A 19749-nucleotide genomic window follows, 5' to 3' on the forward strand; every position below is an offset into this window, starting at 1 on the left:
GAGTTGGAATTTTTTGAGTACCTCCTTCCTGGCGGGCACAGGATGCCAGCAAACCTGGCAAGGTCATTCAGGTAAAAATTAAAAACATTTTTTTTTACTTAAACAAAGCATTTCATATTATCAAATACTCTAAAGTCGTACATCCTGATAAGAAATATAGGTGTTCAAGTCGATTTCAGGTTCCAGGTATAGTCCTGCAAGTCCTGAAACGGTTCCTGTGACAGCAATTTTTGACTTAGACACTTCAAATTTTAAATTTAGGCTTTTTATATGTCTTCATGACATATTACAATTTCATAAAATCCGTTGCTGTTTACCTGCCGACCGCCAGTTTGAGGCTGGCAGCTGCCAAGAACTGCTGCCCCCGCCAAAATTTATGTTTTGAGATTTCTAATATAAAATTTACATAAAGATAAACATATTAAAAAAAATTGTTCTTATAGCTTCAATAATAAGAAAATTACAGCCATTTATAAGAAAAAATGCAGAAATATTTGTTGTAAAATATAAAATATTATATTGCCGGATATCCGGCCGGATAGTTTCAATATCCGGTATCCGGCCGGATAATAAAAATGGCCGGATATCCGGCCCAACCCTAGTAATTAGCCCCACAGGGTTAGAGCCCCCCGCAGGGGCTAGAAATAGGAGAAAAGCTACTGTGAAAAATACGAAGAATTGCTCCTTATGGAGGGATGTCGTGGAAAGGACTATACCCAAAATCAAATATTAAATATTTTAGAAGTTGTACTTTTTAAACTTGTGTATATTCTCAGTCTACTTAATACCTGTCATCTGTAAATGTATGTATGTGCAAAAGTATTTGCTATAAATGGCCGCACCTCCTTGCAAGCATTCAATATGCATACACTTTTAACCCATTCTTTGCGGTTATGGTTTTCAAGCTTAAATAGATTATAGATCAATTTATTTGCTAGTTCTTAGTAAATATAACTTTAAAATCTAAATTTTTTCGAAAAGATTGTTTTTTAGGGTATGTGGTAACCTCAAGCATGTTAATATCCTAATTTGAATTGACTAAGGGATAAGACATTGGCCGATAAATTAATGTACATCCCCAATGATGATATATTCAGTAGATTAAACGTTTCATCACCCAACTTAATGATCCAAACAATCATAATTCCCTACAGTCCCTAAAAGTTATTAAGCCAATGAAGAAGAAAACGTTGTTATAAAACTTTGGGGACTAGTGTAATAAACAGCCCATTCTTTTCAAATTAGTTTCAAAATTTACATTTGGATGGGTTAAACAAATGATTTATCTAAATCAAGTTTGTTAGTCGCCTCGAGATAAATATTAGAGTTATGCACTACAGAGTGAGCTAATCCCCATATCACTTTTAAATCCATTAGTTATTCATCATAGGAATGATATTAGAGGATACATAAAGAATCATGTCGATAACTCTGATTTTATTTGGGTCTTAGAATTTGTGTCCTAATTTTAGTTAAACTTGGATATTAAATATTAAAGGGATTGATATAAACCAAAGCAATTTAAATTTTAACCAAAAAATGTACATCTATTAAATGTCTATAGTTAATATTCATATAATTTCAAACGAAGATTATTTTTTTTCTCATCAATATAAATATTTCATTTATGTTTATAGCCAGTTAAAATTTTTAATTCCAGGGCTCGGCAGCCGTGTGTTAGCCAGAGTAAAATCGTCACATCATACCATCAAAATGAAGCTGGATGTCTGAACCTTTTCCCAAACAAACAATCCTCCTTTCAGAGATTTTTCTTGTACACAAGCGGATTTAAATTTGAGACTTAAAAACCTGCTAGCCCAACTAAGTTGTTCTTTTAAGGGAAGCTTCTTACAGTCATTGGGATGTTTTAAAGCTATTTGCCGCTCGTAAATAGTTATTTTCATAAGCTTAGTCGGACAAACGGATTTACATAACCTAGTAGCTGCTAAAACAAAATCTAAATGCAAATTGTTTATTTTGATCACATCCATATATCACGTAAAAATTATATTAAAAAAAAACTTAATATTTAAATAAATACATCAATTAGGGGTAAAGTCGGTAATACAAAAAAAGGTCTTTTTTCAGCAACTTTCAAAAGGCCCACGGCAAAACGACCGACTGCACATTATCAAAAACCGACTGAATGAACCTACAAAATTTTTAAATAATTAATAAGAAAAAATGCATGGCTACAGAAAATGCGCGAAAAATCTGTTTATTTCGCGCGTTTACGTGAGCTGCGAGCATTTTTGTACTTTATTAGTTTTCGGTTATTAAAATTATTAATTGTTAGACTTGTGGCTATTATGTGCGGCCAGCCGTTAATAATATGCGGATAGCCGTTATTACTGTACGGATAGCCGCCAATCATTTGCGTTTAGCCGCAACCTTGGAAGGTATGAAAAATACCTTTCTAACGTATGTATTTCTGACTTTAAACAAACTTCATAATAAAATAAATATAATAATTAATATCTGAATAAAAAAAATAATAACAAATATTTAATAATAATAAAATTATAATAAAAAATTAAAAGCAAATTTTTGTAGGACTGGAAAATGATTTTAGGCAATTATAGTCGATTTAAAGCCTTGAAGGAATATTACATTCTATATTTAATTCATTTAAAAATCATCACTGGGACAAAGTTTATTGTTTTTCTTCATGTTGAACTTTAAAAAAAGGCAAAATAGTATTCTTTACAAAAAAATACCCCTTCCCCCACAAAAATGGGTTACAATGAACATTCAAATCACTAAAATCCCTAAACTAATATCAAACTCTTATCCCCCCTATTACACAAACCCTCACCAATTTAACTAAAGCATAACAGGGAATGAAGGGAGAGGACAATGGCAGTTAATTTAACATTCATTGTCCTATCCCTTCAATAAATAAACACAAAAATTTAATAATATGAGACAGCTAGATTTGGCAGGCAATTTTAATCCATTTGAATCATGTACTGTTTTGTGCGATTTTAAAGTTTTGGAGAAGTTTTCACAAAATACGTAAGAGGATATTATAGGGATAAGACAATGGACGATAAATTTATTTATTTTAGTTTAGAGTAATTAGAACAAACCAATCCAAATTAAATAAAAAGAACCTAAAGTTTCTGTTCCAACGAAAAAAATAACGTGGCTATAAAACTTTGGGTACCACTGTAATTTACAGCCCAATGTCCCCTTTACAACTTTACATGATTATAATAGATTAAAATTACTTTGCTTTTGAAATTTATACTAAGATCATAAAATTTATAAATATAACAACCAATCATATCTTTGAATTTAGCTAAAAATAGCGTCTAAATTTCTTTTCATATTACCAGAATTTCTTCATTGCTCTAACGCCGTTTTCAATTCCTAAAAACATAAAAAGTAAAGCATAAGATGTATATTTTATCATTATAATCTCTGCATTAATAGCAAATAGACAACCAACACTTTAACTACACTAGCTTTGTTTGAAGGTCCCGATGTGAAACTGTATGTTATTGACTTTCGCCTGTTTTTAGGTCAAAGAATCTCCCCTAATCTTACTAAAAAAATCTGCCATACGAAATCCAGATCCAGCGGTTTGCAAGATCTTAATTTACATACGCTATTGCGATCAAATAATAAATAAAGGGAGGAGTAGGTTGCGCTAAAAATCTGTCATGGTGTGAGTTTTAAGGCTTAAAAATAGTAGAACGATAATTTTCACTAAATATGTATGTGTATTTCTTATTGAAAATAACTATACCTAGACAAAAATCTTTTTAAAGTTAACATAAATTTTTATCGTTCTACTACTGTTTTTAGCTTAAAACTCACAACCTTTACGGGGTTTTTAGCGCAACCTACTCTTCCCTTTGTAACAGAAGGTCTATCAGTAGCTTAAGATCTCAGTAACCAAAGGACCGCTATGGTTCTAATTTTAAGTGAAGATTCCTGTAGGTTAAAGGAAGGTTTACAACTATTTGGGGGAGTTTTACTCCTCCCTCCCAAGAGAAATGTTCCCAAGAAATCCACTATATTCTAAAAAAAACTAAATGAGCCTTTAAATGCTTCTAGTAGCTAGAAATAAATAACTAAAAACTAATCACCTTAAGAAGCATACTTCCAATAACAATATTCTCTGTGTTGACAATAATCTCCTTAATAACTTTGTTATCTTAGTTATAGTTACCTTAAGAAGCATACTTCCAATAACAATATTCTCTGTATTGACAATTATCTCCTTAATAACTTTGTTATCTTAGTTATAGTTACCTTGAGAAGCATACTTCCAATAACAATATTCTCTGTATTGACAATAATCTCCTTAATAACTTTGTTATCTTAGTTATAGTTACCTTAAGAAGCATACTTCCAATAACAATATTCTCTGTATTGACAATTATCTCCTTAATAACTTTGTTATCTTAGTTATAGTTACCTTGAGAAGCATACTTCCAATAACAATATTCTCTGTATTGACAATAATCTCCTTAATAACTTTGTTATCTTAGTTATAGTTACCTTAAGAAGCATACTTCCAATAACAATATTCTCTGTATTGACAATAATCTCCTTAATAACTTTGTTATCTTAGTTATAGTTACCTTAAGAAGCATACTTCCAATAACAATATTCTCTGTATTGACAATAATCTCCTTAATAACTTTGTTATCTTAGTTATAGTTACCTTAAGAAGCATACTTCCAATAACAATATTCTCTGTGTTGACAATAATCTCCTTAATAACTTTGTTATCTTAGTTATAGTTACCTTAAGAAGCATACTTCCAATAACAATATTCTCTGTATTGACAATTATCTCCTTAATAACTTTGTTATCTTAGTTATAGTTACCTTGAGAAGCATACTTCCAATAACAATATTCTCTGTATTGACAATAATCTCCTTAATAACTTTGTTATCTTAGTTATAGTTACCTTAAGAAGCATACTTCCAATAACAATATTCTCTGTATTGACAATAATCTCCTTAATAACTTTGTTATCTTAGTTATAGTTACCTTAAGAAGCATACTTCCAATAACAATATTCTCTGTATTGACAATAATCTCCTTAATAACTTTGTTATCTTAGTTATAGTTACCTTAAGAAGCATACTTCCAATAACAATATTCTCTGTATTGACAATAATCTCCTTAATAACTTTGTTATCTTAGTTATAGTTACCTTAAGAAGCATACTTCCAATAACAATATTCTCTGTATTGACAATAATCTCCTTAATAACTTTGTTATCTTAGTTATAGTTACCTTAAGAAGCATACTTCCAATAACAATATTCTCTGTATTGACAATAATCTCCTTAATAACTTTGTTATCCGAGTCAATTTCTTCTCCCGCCTTATCCTGTTAAGGAGAAAAATACTTTATTACAGGGATCTAAAGAGATTAGACTATGGCCGATGTAAATCACAAATTATGACACAAAAAATTCCTCTTCTGTAGATTAAAATTAGTTGTTGAAACATTGAACACTCAATTAATAAACCAAAAAAAAGTCCCCAAAGTTGTTAAGCCAACGAATAAGTAACAGTTATTATCATTTATACAAAGATGACAACATCCATAAGTAGTTAAGCACAATGAAATATCATGGAATGGACGACAAACTGACAAAGTGAGCAATCGAACAGATGTTCAGTTGTCATAACAAAGAAATCCAAGATAGAGAATATGCAGAAACTCAAAGAAAAACATGAAACTTTTAAAAGAAAAATATGTACTTTTAGAAGCATGGCCGATAGACAGACGAAAATAAAACAATGTATGTACTATTTAGATGCGCATGTGTCATAGAAATCTTCACTAAAATTTCAGCTGTCTATCTTCAATAGCTGCCGCGAAAATCAAATTTCCCCCACATTTTGTTACGAACTGCCTAACGCTCTTAATAATGTGATGACTCATATGTCAGTAAATATAAACAAAAACAAATTGTCTGCTAAAAATTCCTTTTAAAGTAGGACGGATTATTGTGTCTTATAACATTTCTAGGAAAATAAATCTATTAAAAAAACATTTATTATATTATTCCTATAATTATTAGTTCGATAATAAAGTATTTTTTGTTCCTGTATTGTTATTAGAACAGCATGTTTTTGAGATAAAGTTCTGCCAGCAAATTGTAACACCGACAGGTCACTACTTGGTACCTGAAATAAGGATGATAATATCATGAAAGGCTCGTTATATCAGTCAGTTGGACAAACGAATATTAACAATGATAAGCAGTGTTTTTAAACAGGAAACTGTTTCAAGTATAGTTTTGAAACCGAGTAATATCCGCTTGATAAGAAACGGTTCTCAGCCAGACTGAAAAATCATGTAAAGCATCGTATTACAGACAGATTTCCACGAATACAAAAGTAAAAACAATTTCAAAACTAATACCACTGTTCTAATCTTATAATTCTTCATTTTATATCCGCGGAAAGATGTCTATAATACGATGCAATAAATAACTATTACAAATCCGAACAAAGCCTTTAAATTAATTTTAGAATGGTACAGAGAATCTACACTAATGTCATTATTCCTAAACATCGTAAGAATAAGCATTTAATGTTTTTAAACAAATTAGCAGGACAATGCTAACATTACTAAATTAATCATTAACCTATGCATTACCGACATAAGTATTTTTAAGAAGGGACGTTAGAATGTAAATTTTACTGGTAGCCCAAAGTTTTATTAACACAGTCTTTTATTGTTTGGCTTATAAACTTTGATTGCATTTATTTATTTTCTACCGTTTTCAATTCAAACTGGCAAAGTTCAAACATTTTTAATAATAAAATTGCAGGGTTGATTTTGTTTATCAATCAATTTTGTCCATCAAATCCACCAACCTGTATAATATTAGCCACTTTATAAATTCTATTAATAATGGTTGGCAGGTCAGCCGCGTGACTGCCAACCTTGGCTTTACCCCGAGTCTGATTGTTCGGGTAATTTTGTTTATCATCAATAGATTGTACATCAATATATTATCCATTGTCTTATCCCTTAAGATCCCTTAAGTACGCAGTTAAATCCACCTACCTGTATAATATTAGCCACCCTGTAAATTCTATTAATAATGGTTGGTAAGTCAGCCGCGTGACTGCCGACCTTGGCTTTACCCCGAGTCTGATTGTACAGGTAATTTTGTTTATCATCATTGCTTTTTACATCAATAACCCATTGTCTTATCCCTCAAAATCCCTAATTATAACGTCAATCAATCAAATCCACCAACCTGTATAATATTAGCCACCCTGTAAATTCTATTAATAATAGTTGGCAGGTCAGCCGCATGACTGCCAACCTTGGCTTTGCCCTGAGTCTGATTGTTCGGGTAAATTTGTTTATCATCATTAGATTGTACATCAATATATCAACCATTGTCTTATCCCTGAAGTTCCCTTAAGTAGGCAATTAAATCCACCAACCTGTATAATATTAGCCACCCTGTAAATTCTATTAATAATAGTTGGTAAGTCAGCCGCGTGACTGCCGACCTTGGCTTTGCCCCGCGTCTGATTGTACGGGTACTTTTGTTTATCATCAATAGATTGTATGTACATTAATATATTATCCATTGTCTTATCCCTTAAGATCCCTAATTATGACGTAAATCAAATCCACCTACCTGTATAATATTAGCCACCCTGTAAATTCTATTAATAATAGTTGGCAGGTCAGCCGCATGACTGCCGACCTTGGCTTTGCCCCGCGTCTCGTTCATGCCTCGCAGCTTACCACACTCGCTGCTGAACTCATTTTCAGACATCCTAGAACATAACATCCGATGATTTAAAAAAAAAACAAGGATGACAACATCCATAAGTAGCGAAGCACAAAAAATTCATGGAAGGACAAAAAAAACAAAAATTATAGAGAAGATGATAATTTAATAAATATGCAAAAATGCTTAGAAATCAAGAAACCTTTTTGAAATATTAATAAACAATATTTTCAATGTCTTTTATGCATGACCTACAGACTGACGGACAAAGTAAATTTATACACTTGATACTTATTGATACAGGTAATTTTCACAAAAAATTTCAGCCGTCAATCTTCAATAGTAAGTTAGGGCATCTACAATAAGATTGAGCAATAAAAGGGTTGGTGGTCTGTAATGCTACACAAGATCAACTTTACCCACAGACAGGATACAATGGGCTGTTAATTACACTAGTTCCTAAAATTTTATTAATGTTTTCTTATTCGTTGACTTATCAAATTTGTTGACTTTTGATTGTTGTCATTAAGTTGAGTGTTCTAACGTTTCAATCACTAATTGTAATCTACAGAAAGTGTAATTTTATGTATCATCATTGGGATGTACATCAATATATTGACCAATGTCTTATCCATTTAGATCCCTGATCAACTCTACCTGACTGGTCTGACCATCTCTCCAGTTGGAACCTGCAGGACCACAGAATTTGGCCGGTTGCTGATCACCAGATCAAACTTTGCCGGCTGGGTGGTGTCCCTAGGATAAAATATGTTGTTAGCAGGGAGGGAGGGGACATTAGACTGTAAATAACATTTGTTCCCAAAATATATACCTATACACATTTGAATTCATTGTCTTTAAAACTTTGATTACTTTTATTAAATGTTGATTGGTTGGTTCAAACTAGAAATGTACTAGATCTAGATAAATTTTAATTTAAAGAGGAAGCAACTTTGTCTATCATAGGAAGATGTGTCCCGAGGATAAAATAGATTGTCAGAAGGCAGGGATGGGACATTGGACTGTTAATAATATTTGTTCCCAAACTTTATATAAACATTCTCATTAATTGGCTTTAAAACTTAGGTTAATTTTATTAAAACTTAAAAAGTTGATTAAAACTTTGGCAACAAATAACATTAATCTGCAGAGGGGGCAATATTGTCTATCACAATTATGTGTATCCATAAACTAAAATATGTAGATATGTTATATGCAGGGAGGAAGGGGACATTAGACTCTAAATTATACTGGTACCCAAATTTGTCTATCATTATTAGGTGTGTCCTTAAAAGAAAATGTATTATCAGCAAGGAGGGAGGGAACATTGGACTTTAAATAATACTGCTGCCCAAAATTTGCATTCATTTGTTCTGTTGGTTGAAATTTTAGAGGGTGCAATTTTATTTCTTATAATTAGGAATGTACATCAAATTATCGTTTATTGTCACAGCACTTATGGAGTAACTTTAAGAGAGGAAGGGCCATTAGACTGTAAATTACACTGGTACCCAATTTTTTATGAAAACGTTCTCTTTTTTATTAGCTTAAAAGCTTAAATCTTGATTCAAACAGGCAGGTCCAACCAATAATTTAAAGGGATAATCGTAATTTTGTTTATTATGAAAAAACTATGTGTAAATCAATAACTATCAATGTAAAGAGTAGCTGTACTTCATCTAACAAATATGACATCATCCGTAAGTAGCGAAGCCCAAGAAGTCTTTCGTGAGGATACGGATAAAAAGATTTAAAGAGCATTTGTTAAAATCCAGAAAAGATTTATTGGAGAATAAGCACAAAACCTTTCTCATGTATTTCTATATTTTTAGCATGACTGACAGACCGACGGACAAAGGAGATTACACACTGGATTCTCATAGGTATAAAAATTTCGGGTATAGTCCCTTTTGTGGCAACACCTCTTAAGGGGCGTTTTATCAGTAGCTTTTCCGCTATTTCTAGCCCCTGCGGGGCAATCACCCAACCCAACTTAACCTAACCTAAAATAACCTATACAAACTAATGTGAAAATACGACGAAACGCCCCTTCAGAGGCGTTGCCAAAGAAGGGATTATAAACAAAACTTTAAACTGTCTATCTTGAATAGCAGTTGAGAAAATCACATTACCCTCATAGCGTTACGGACTGACTGACGGACGCATATACAAAGTTATCTATAGAGATGCTTCGCTACTAAAAATCCAGCGAAGTTTTTTCATTAAAAGTTGGAAGTAAGGAATTTTCTTGAGAAAATGATATGTAAGAGTTATTTGCCTTTTTGTAAAATAAGTTTTTTTTATAGAAAAGCTATTCTATAACTTTCTTTGTCTGTCTGTCTGTACATCTATGTATTCCATTTAAGATAGACGGCTGAATTTTTTGCGTGAAGATCCCTTTAACCAATTCGGTCATTCATTTTTTTCCGTCGGTCTGTCGATTATGCTATAAAAGACATTAGATTTTAACATGATGTTGAATTTTAGCCTACTACTAAAGATGAATGGTTAAAGATTCTTCTAATTATTTACCATTTACTCTATTATTTAATTTGTCCGTTAGTAGACTGTTAATTTTGTTAACAAATATACCTTTTGTGTAAAATTGGCTTCTTCCAAAAATTTTCCTCTACAAACTACTTTATCAGTTCGTTTGTTCAATTTATCTTGATTTTTTACGAAACACTTGTGCTAGATTTGTGTGCTTCGCTACTCTGTCTGTCCGTCTGTAAGTCAGAATATATTTTTTTACCTGAAATCAATTCCCAGGGTGGCGTTGACCGTTTGTCCAGGAGCAAGGCTCAAAATACCTACAATGTGGATATAGGATAAACGTGGATATATTGACAAGAAAAATATTTTGTCAATTTAGCCTGATATTGACCTCATTTATTGGTTAGTCTTTCTTCCAAGGAATGAGGGGGTGAGGGTATCGTTAATTTAGCCAGCTGCAAGCATTGCTTTATAAGTTTATATGAAAATTTGGTGCAACACCCAAGTAATAAAATATAGATTAATAAAGTAGCAATAATCATTAGTTTATTTTTAATAACCCTGTAATAATAGTAAAATAGTCTTCTATAATAAAGTAATGACAATTTAATGTATTTTTTTTATAAATAGATTTGACACATAAGGGCTATAAGACACATAGTGTTTCATAATGGTCAAATTTACTGTTAAAAAATTATTCTATTTTCTACCAAGTAGTTTTTAAATAAATAGTATCATAATCATTAAAATTTTGAAAATTACCTGAAGAGTCAAATTAAATTAGTAAAGAATTAGGCTATTTTCTAACAATAGTTTTTAAATAATCTTTAAAATTTTTAAAATACCCTAAAGAGTTAAATTAAAGTAGTAAAGAATTATCATAATTTGTATCAAGTACTTTTTAAACAAAATAGTATAATAATCATTAAAATTTTAAAAATACCCTAAAGAGTCAAATTAAAGTAGTACAGAATTGTTCTATTTTTTACTATGTAGTTATTAAAACATAAGTAATACCTGGGAAAGGATGTATCGCCATGCCAGCCGCCAGTTTGGTGGCTCCAATTTTTATCTCGCCACATTCATCAGTACTCTAGAGTTTTAAATTAATCCTTATTTTTGAAGTGTTTTCTATAATGGTGAAGGATCCTTACTCTGTGTATCTGTAACGCAAGCTTTGTATGCTTTATTTTGTTTATGAATTTTAACAGAAAAGGCATTGGACTTGTAATATATTGTACATACAGTATCTGCACTGCTAGTTTGATGTCTATTTCAATAAAATCTTGGTCTTTTAAACCTTACCAAAAAGTTAATACATCGAGTTTCAGATAGAAAACAGCATTACATACAAAAAGAATGAGAGACAGACCCTACTTGGATGTATATTTTAATAGATCCTTGGCATTAGCCTTTATAAGCTTGCCTCCTTTTTTTTTGTAAATTAGTACTGAGAGTACCGAATAGAAAACAGCATTACAAACAGAAGAAATGACAGACAGGCTCTAATTAGATGCATATTTTAATAGATTCTTTAATATCTTACCTGATTTTTTAACTCTAGTAAATTAGTACAGAGAGTACCAAATAGAAAACAGCATTTCAGACAGAAAGACAGAAAACGAAAAACACGATCAATTATAGAGTAGCTAGCACTACTAAAAAACTAAGGATTATTTTCCAGGTTGTTGAAAGTGAGCTTTATTGCCATCATGTCAATGGACATATGGAGAAAGAAATATAAAACAGACGGACGGACATACATGATCAATTATAGAGTAGCTACACTACAAAAAAAACTAAGGATTATTTTCCTGATTGTTAAAAGTGAGCTGTATAGCCATCATGTCAGGTGCGTAGATGTGCGGATGCCGCGTAAATCTATAATCTACTTGAACTCCGCCTGTTTTTACCAAAAATTACATGCATTTCTTCATAAATACTAGTGATAAGACAACTGACGATAAATAGATCAATAGCCCCAATGATGATAAACAAAAGTATGCCTTCTGTGGATTTTATTTATTGGTTAAAAGGTTTTAACACAACTAGTTTGAAACCAACAATTTATATTCAATAAGCGTACCCAAAGTATTATTAGCCAACGAATAATGTAAGGTGGTTTGGGTACTAGTGTAAATTACAGTCCGATGCATACTAAATTAGCCTGTGTCTCCATTAAGTGTTTAAAAATGGCTAAATAAGCTTAAACTTTTCAGGGAAAGGTCAATAGGTAACAAATAATTTTAGTGGAAAATTCATCTTATATAAAGTTGCATGAATATTTTCCTGTGCTCATCTTGCTACAAAGTTCTTGAGATACACTTGATACAAACATAGGAGCTATACCATCACTAGATTCTAAATAAAGAAAGGGGGTTATTATTATATACATCTCGTAATTAAGGGGATATTCTGTGCTACAAAGTTCTTGGGATACACTTGATATAAACATAGGAGCTACACCATCACTAGATTCTAAACAAAGGGAGGAGTTATTATTATATACATCTCGTAATTAAGGGGATATTCTGTGCTACAAAGTTCTTGGGATACACTTGATACAAACATAGGAGCTATACCATCACTAGATTCTAAATAAAGGGAGGGGTTATTATTATATACATCTCGTAATTAATATATTCTGTGCTACAAAGTTCTAAATAAAGGGGGGGGGGGGGTGGTCATTATTTTACAGATCTCGTAATCAATGTATTAAGGATTTTGTTTTGGGACACAACATCCCCCCCCCCCTCAAAAAATACAAATACAAAAACTAACCATCAGATTTTTTGGTGGGTGTACCGGGTCCCCCTGCTGTGGGTGTAAGAACGGGTGCTGGCTGCAGGCCTGGAGCTCCCAGGCCGCCTACAGGACCGTCCAGATCCAGCAGTAGGTCTAATTCCAGGTACACGCTGTTATTTATCACACAAAGTAGATCAATGTCTGACTGTCTATCTGTCCCCTTTTTTGGCGAAACCTGCTGTATTTGTAATGGTTGTCCTGCAGATTCCAAAAGGCAAAAAATGCAGCTATATAATAATTTTAATTTACAGGAATAATGCAATGAAAGATAAACTGATGTTTAATTTTAATAATATAATGAGGATCAAAATTTATTTAAATAACTAAAAGTTGGAACATTGCTAGTTTGAACCAACTAATCAAAAATTAATGAAAAATAGTAAATACCCCAACTTTTAAGATAACGAACAAAAGAACTTTGTGTGTCAGTGTAATTTACAGTCCAATGTCCCCCTTCAAGCCTGAAGCCACTAAGTTAAATAAAACAGCGTGTTCCTAGATTTGAAACCGGTTTAGAGGCTGGAGGTTGTGCTGTGGATGTCGTCTTTTTGGTTGCAGGTTTGGTGTCTTTTTTGGCGGGTTTCACCTAAAAATAAAAAAATACCTATTTTATCTGATAGATTCAATACCATAGATGATCAGGCACAATAATTAAGAATAGGATGTTTGTGAATATTTAGTCAAATGTCACTTAAGCCAATAATATAAACGATGATGTGGTCGGATTGTCTCTACACTGTGTTACTTTTGGTGCAATTACTGGATTGATCTTCAAGACTTAATGAAAAGAATGTTCAATTTTTAAGTAAGACAGACAGAAAACAGGAATGTATGCACTGGTGTCCTGGATAGGAAACAGGTTTTTTTTGAGTTACGTATGACAAGACCTATATTTCTATGACCGGGCGTGTATGACGGTTCAGCACATAACTTTCATTAAATCACAGCTGATCATTTTTGTGGATTTTTTTGAAAATTACTTTTTTACCCAGATTTTTATAGTTTTTCTCCAGAAAAACACAATGTTCTCATATTTACAGCTTAGGTAATCTAAATTTATTCAAAGAAAAGTATAATAGATGACAGCTGAACCAAAGATTATGTTATCATCAATAACAAGATCTTTCAGAATCAATTAACTAATCTAAGATTTGTAGTCTAGAAGTTGGGTAAGAGTTATTTAAAGTTGTTATTTGAATTAATGTCTAAACAGTTAAACAAAACTGAAGTTTGTTTTGGTAGTCAACACAAAAAAATACTCACTTTTTAAGTCCCTCATGCATGCCTCATAAATTCTTGTGGCATAGTTCCTGGCTGTTATAAGATGTCACTCTGAGGTTCCACCAATGAAGTTTAAACTAACATGCTTCAGAATCAGCAATCTGTATAAAGTTTTCCTTGTAATATTGACAAGTTATCATGCTCAGTATTGATTCCTTGCTGACTTGATGTCTAAATAGTTCCTGTATTATTGTTTGTTCCTGCTCATCATCATTGGAAACAGTCAGTTCAGTATTGTGGCTGCTTTTAAAGGTTTTGATGGGTTGTGGTTGCAGTTAAAATGATGGTGGTTGTGTGAAATTCTTGCCTGTGTCAGACACAAAGTGCACCAGATTCTTGTTTATTCTGGCCTTTAAGGTATTCAGGTAAACATTGTAGCCTGAAAGAATTGGGACAGGGTGGTTTTAGCTGTTCTGGGTAATGCTTTTGGATCTACTGCAGTTCATGGTAAAATATATCTGGTAACGAATGCTTCCTGGTTCATGACGTGACAGTAGATGGCTGTTCTCAGAGCAGCTTTTCCAACAAACAGTAGGCTGTCCCAGCTGGCATGACTAAATATGGAACTGCAGTAGAATATCAGGGACTGGCAAATTGCTTTGTATGTATTTTCTCTGGTGGAGAGAGCTTAAAGCATTTTGTTTTTAGGGTTTAGTTTGTTTCTAGGCTCCTTAACAAGATGGTCGATTTAGAAAAGATCACATGTAACACCTAAAAACTTAGGATTTCTGACTTATGGTACTGTTTCAACAATGACTACAGTGCCTGCTTCATTTGAAAAGGTGGTAAAGACTATTGTAGATGATTTGGCTGGAGAAATTAATGGGTTCTGACTTTTTAACCAATCATTAAGAACTGCTAAGTAAGCTTTTATGTCCTTGACATAAGTATAAATAAGGGGACCTATGTTGTTAAGGTTGTCAGCACAGGAAACTAGATGTAATTAGAGTAAGGTGTTGGCATTTATGAAATTTACAGCTCAAATAGTACATGGTATAGGACCCCTCCTTGTAGGTCAGCCTGTTTGGCAGATTTGTATGCATATTTAGATCCTCTGATAACAACAAATTGTTGTCTACCTCTAAGGTATTCACATAAAAACATTACATGTACTCATTCAAGTCTAGTGCATTAATATAACTTCATTGTTTACAGTGTCAAAAGCTATTGAAAAATAAATGGCAACTGGCACTGTTCTGATAACTGGTTTCTTATTGTTTAGGCTGTTAATTAAGGTTTTAATACTCTGTAAGCCAGTGGTGGTGAACCTGCCTGTGTGAAAGCCATAATGTTGGTCTGCAAGTTTAACAGCATCATTCAGGTAGGGACAAATCATGCAGGCAGGAAAAAGAAGTGAGACAGGGCAGTAGCTGGAACACTGATTGTCAGGTTTCCCTGGTTTCAGTAATGAAAAAATTTTACCAGTCCTCTATATGCTTGGTATCTAGAAGTGATTTACTTTGTACATTGTACAAAATCATTGCTGATTCTGATTTGTTTAAACTTTTTTGGTGGAACCTCAAAGGATCCTTTTATCACATCCAGGATTTATGTTTTACCTACAAATCTTAGAATAGTCAATTGAGGTTATTGATCTTGCTATAGATATCGTCTATTATACTTTTTTGCATGAATTTAGAATAACTAAGCTGGAAATGTGAGAATATTGTGGTTTTTTTGGGAAAAACTATGAAAATATAGGTAAAAAATAATTTTCAAAAAAATCCATAAAAATGATCAGCTGTGATTTAATGAAAGTTATGTGCTGAACTGTCATACACGCCCGGTCATAGAAATATAGGTCTTGTCATACGTAACTAAAAAAAAACCCTGTTTCCTATCCAGGACACCGGTGTATGGATAATACTATGGACGATAAATTAAAATACAACCCAAATTATGACAGACTAAATTACCCCTTCTGTAGATCATTATGGAAAAACTTGGACACATATACTTGATAGTTCTAACAACCCATGCATAAATAAAATTTGGGTACCAGCAAAATAAACAGTCCAAGTAAAAGTATACCTGGGCAGATTTTGGTTTGACTTCATCCTCACTAGAGCTGGAATCAGAATCTGAACTTGAGGATTCTTCAGTCGGCTTCTTCTTGGTCTGAAGCATATTTCACAAATAAGAAAAACTGGCCATGTGTTTAAAACTGTAAGTTGATTTAAAACTTAATTTTATGCTTAGTTAGATAGGGTTAATAAATATACATCCAATCATTTATGTCGCGCACCTGACATATCAGCAGTGGTAATCACGATTTTCAACATCTTTAGTTGTGACGTGGTTTGGGCTGAAAATCAAACTCTTCACCTCCCCGACGACGAGCAGATTCACTACTGTTGCGAGTAAATTAGGCCAACGCCTATCATAAGGATAAGTCCTTTTCAGGATTAGAGCTCCCGAAATAAAAATAAAATTTTAATCAACTGTTTCTCTAAACTGGTGGACAAGTTGGAGGCAAAATGATTAAAAGCATTTTAACTTACTTTAGCAGCAACAGCTGGCTGTGAATCCTTCTTTGGCAGCGGTTTGATAGCGGCAGCAGATACACTTTCCTTGGCAGTTACAACTTTCTTAGGCCTAAATGTTCATTTTTGTAGAAAAGTAAATAGATGTTTAACTATCTGTCTATCAGTCAATCAAGTAATAAATGAATAATCATTAATCAATCAATCCTCAATCAAGCTTATATTTATCCAGGGGCTGCTGTTCAGCCAATTAATTCCAATTGAAAATGCCGTCAAAATTTAATATTTCGTTGGGGTAAAGTTGGCGAATAACTTATTTATTTTCTTTATGTAACTGAAGGGGAGTGGGTAAGAAGGGGGAGGAAAAAAAGGTGAGGTGGTTGTGGAAAAATTTTCCTTTACAATTCTTCGTCATAATTATCATTCATAGGTCAATTATCCATCCTCAATCAATTATTATCCTTACCTAATCTCCTGTTCTGACTCATCTGAGCTGTCCGAGCTAGATTCAGAATCACTAGTGCCAGATTCACTCATTGCAGCTCCACCATCACCGGAAAGACCAACTCCGTGTCCATTCTCACCAAACTTATCCTAAAATTAATCAGGGGTTTTAATTCATAGGCAATATTCAGCAAAACCCCTCAAAAAGCCAAGTTAATGTTGAGCTATAAAACCTCGCCCCCCTCTTGTTTAAAAATACATTGAAAATACGGGGTAGTGGGTAGTTCTTCTAGGTTTGTATGTTTATTACTTTAGGTCAGATAAGGTTAGGTTATATTGTGTCCACCAAAAAGGGCATAGGGAAAATACTGAATAGTGGAGAGAGATTCCTAGGCCATTCTAAAAAGGAATTTAAACCATTGCATCTCTAACTGGACATAGCTAAAAACATGCCTTGAAACAAAACTACCCTGACAATTATAAATCCTGCAATTTTTAAAGATCTTAAAAAGCAAACAAAATCAAATCACTAAGAATTTTAATTTATTTTAAGTTCTTATCCAAACCTTATTATTGATCTTCCTAAGGGGACTCTCAACAGGTTTGGGAGGCTCGACGTTTCTTACAATTGGATCTGGAGGGGTGCTGGGGAATTCTGGCAGGTCCTGGTATCCATTGGCCTACAATTAAATAGAAAGGATTATTATTGAGGAAAAAATACTTCTTTCTAAAGCTATCTATAAAATAAAGTAGAATGATGTCTGTCCGTCCCTTAAGATCTCGGTAACCACTGAACCGATCGGATTCTACTCTTCAGGGAATATACCTACTGGTCCTGTAGTGGTTTTAGGCTATTTTCTTGGGGCGTGGGACACCCCCAACCCCCAAACAAATAAAAATCGACTCCCTCCATTTTTTGGGGGTGGGACAATTAATTTAAAATGTGGAGGTGGCAAAGCCCCAAGAGGCTAGGGTCGAAGAAGCTAGTATTATTATATTAGGGTTGCAATTCAAGCAAGAAATTACATTTAAGGGAAGGAAGTTATTCATATTTTAGACAACTAGAAAAACTTTAGGTAATAAAGTTTTACTTCGGGTACTATACCCTTGTGGAAATCATGAGAAAAAATTCCACTGACAAAACATATGACTTTTCTTTGTAAATTATTTTAAATAAAAACACAAAGAGCATGTATTTGTTCACTTTAAAAGAAAATACCTAGATAATTATTTCAATCTAAATGCATGGAGATATAATATCATATACCTTTCTTTAAAGCATTTATTTTAAATTAATGTTTTTACCTTGAAATTAAAATAATACAGCATGACCCTCGAAAAAGTATTTTTAAGCATCTGCAGCCCTTATTTCTCAATGAATTATTAAAAAATGCATATGTCCTTGTTCTCTATAGTATTCCACGTAAGTAGATATAAAAATATTTTTTTTACCTCCATTAACACCGGAGATTTTTAGTGCTAAAGTTTTGAAAAAGTGACTGAGGAAAAAGTAACTTTTAACATGATACGACTTTTTTAGCAAAATTAAGCTAGAAATCCTTTTATTTTTGTTACTAGCAGAAACTTTATACAAAAATGAAATAAAAAATTTAGTTTTTGAGTAAAAAGCATTTTTTTACACATATTTTTTGAGTCTTTTTAGTTTAATGATATTTTGAAAAACTTACTTATTAGGCAAAATTGTTTAAGATTAAAAAACCAAATAATTCTCTATGAATATAGCAGGAAAATTGTTTTTGTTTCACAATCCTAACTTTAATAACAAAAAAGTTATAAAGAAAATAAAAATAAAACATAATGATTTTTTAGTCTAAAAAGCTTAATTTACCCCTTATTAAATAATTGACATGTCAGAAAAGTAGGCGGAGCAACTGTCATAATTAATCCTTTTCTATAAATAAGGGTTAATAAATAACCTAAAATTTGCAAATAATCAATTTATTCAGTAGTATTTTTTGCCATTAAAAATTTATATTTTTTGGTGGAATAAAAAAGAAATATTTAGTTCACTTGTTTTTCTTTGTGTCTCATTATTCAATTGCCAGAAAAACATAATATAACCATCCAAAAAATAAGAGAAACAAAAAAAAATTCTTTTTCTCAATCACTTTTTCAAAACTTTAGCTCTAAAAATCTCCGGTGTTAATGGAGGTAAAAAAAATATTTTTATATCTACTTACGTGGAATACTATGGAGAACAAGGACATATGCATTTTTGAATAATTCATTGAGAAATAAGGGCTGCAGATGCTTAAAAATACTTTTTCGAGGGTCATGCTGTACTCTAGAGACTTCTAATTTTCTTTAACTTTTAGTTTTTTTGGTAACGAATCTATTATATAATTCGAAATATACGTCCGTCCGTCCATACAAAACGTGAATTATTTAACTGCCATTCAATATAGACAGCTAAACAACTGGACATAGCTCTATAATTCATTTTGTCTGTTAGTCCATCTATTTCTCATTTCAGAAATAGGAATTTACATC

General features: G+C 32.4%; 1 protein-coding gene across 1 annotated transcript in view; it reads right to left on the bottom strand.

The window, feature by feature from the left end:
* Positions 1-1958: 1958 nt before the first annotated feature.
* Positions 1959-19749, bottom strand: part of rb (adaptor related protein complex 3 subunit ruby) — a 32711-nt gene continuing 14920 nt past the window's right edge. Inside the window, exons 20-35 of the mRNA XM_080165291.1 lie at positions 17805-17918; positions 17261-17388; positions 16813-16906; positions 16343-16429; positions 13526-13616; positions 13007-13123; positions 12514-12586; positions 12050-12127; positions 11909-11916; positions 11243-11320; positions 10485-10542; positions 8390-8488; positions 7637-7778; positions 6076-6158; positions 5257-5350; positions 1959-3372 (exon numbers count right to left, since the gene is read on the bottom strand). Coding sequence (XP_080021417.1) covers positions 3346-3372; positions 5257-5350; positions 6076-6158; positions 7637-7778; positions 8390-8488; positions 10485-10542; positions 11243-11320; positions 11909-11916; positions 12050-12127; positions 12514-12586; positions 13007-13123; positions 13526-13616; positions 16343-16429; positions 16813-16906; positions 17261-17388; positions 17805-17918 — 1371 coding nt within the window. The 3' untranslated portion in view covers positions 1959-3345. The remainder of the gene's footprint in view (positions 3373-5256; positions 5351-6075; positions 6159-7636; positions 7779-8389; positions 8489-10484; positions 10543-11242; positions 11321-11908; positions 11917-12049; positions 12128-12513; positions 12587-13006; positions 13124-13525; positions 13617-16342; positions 16430-16812; positions 16907-17260; positions 17389-17804; positions 17919-19749) is intronic.

The sequence above is a fragment of the Acartia tonsa genome, chromosome 6, assembly GCF_053477335.1.
Source record: "Acartia tonsa isolate MP-2025a chromosome 6, ASM5347733v1, whole genome shotgun sequence".
In the NCBI taxonomy this organism is placed as follows: Eukaryota; Metazoa; Arthropoda; class Copepoda; order Calanoida; family Acartiidae; genus Acartia; species Acartia tonsa.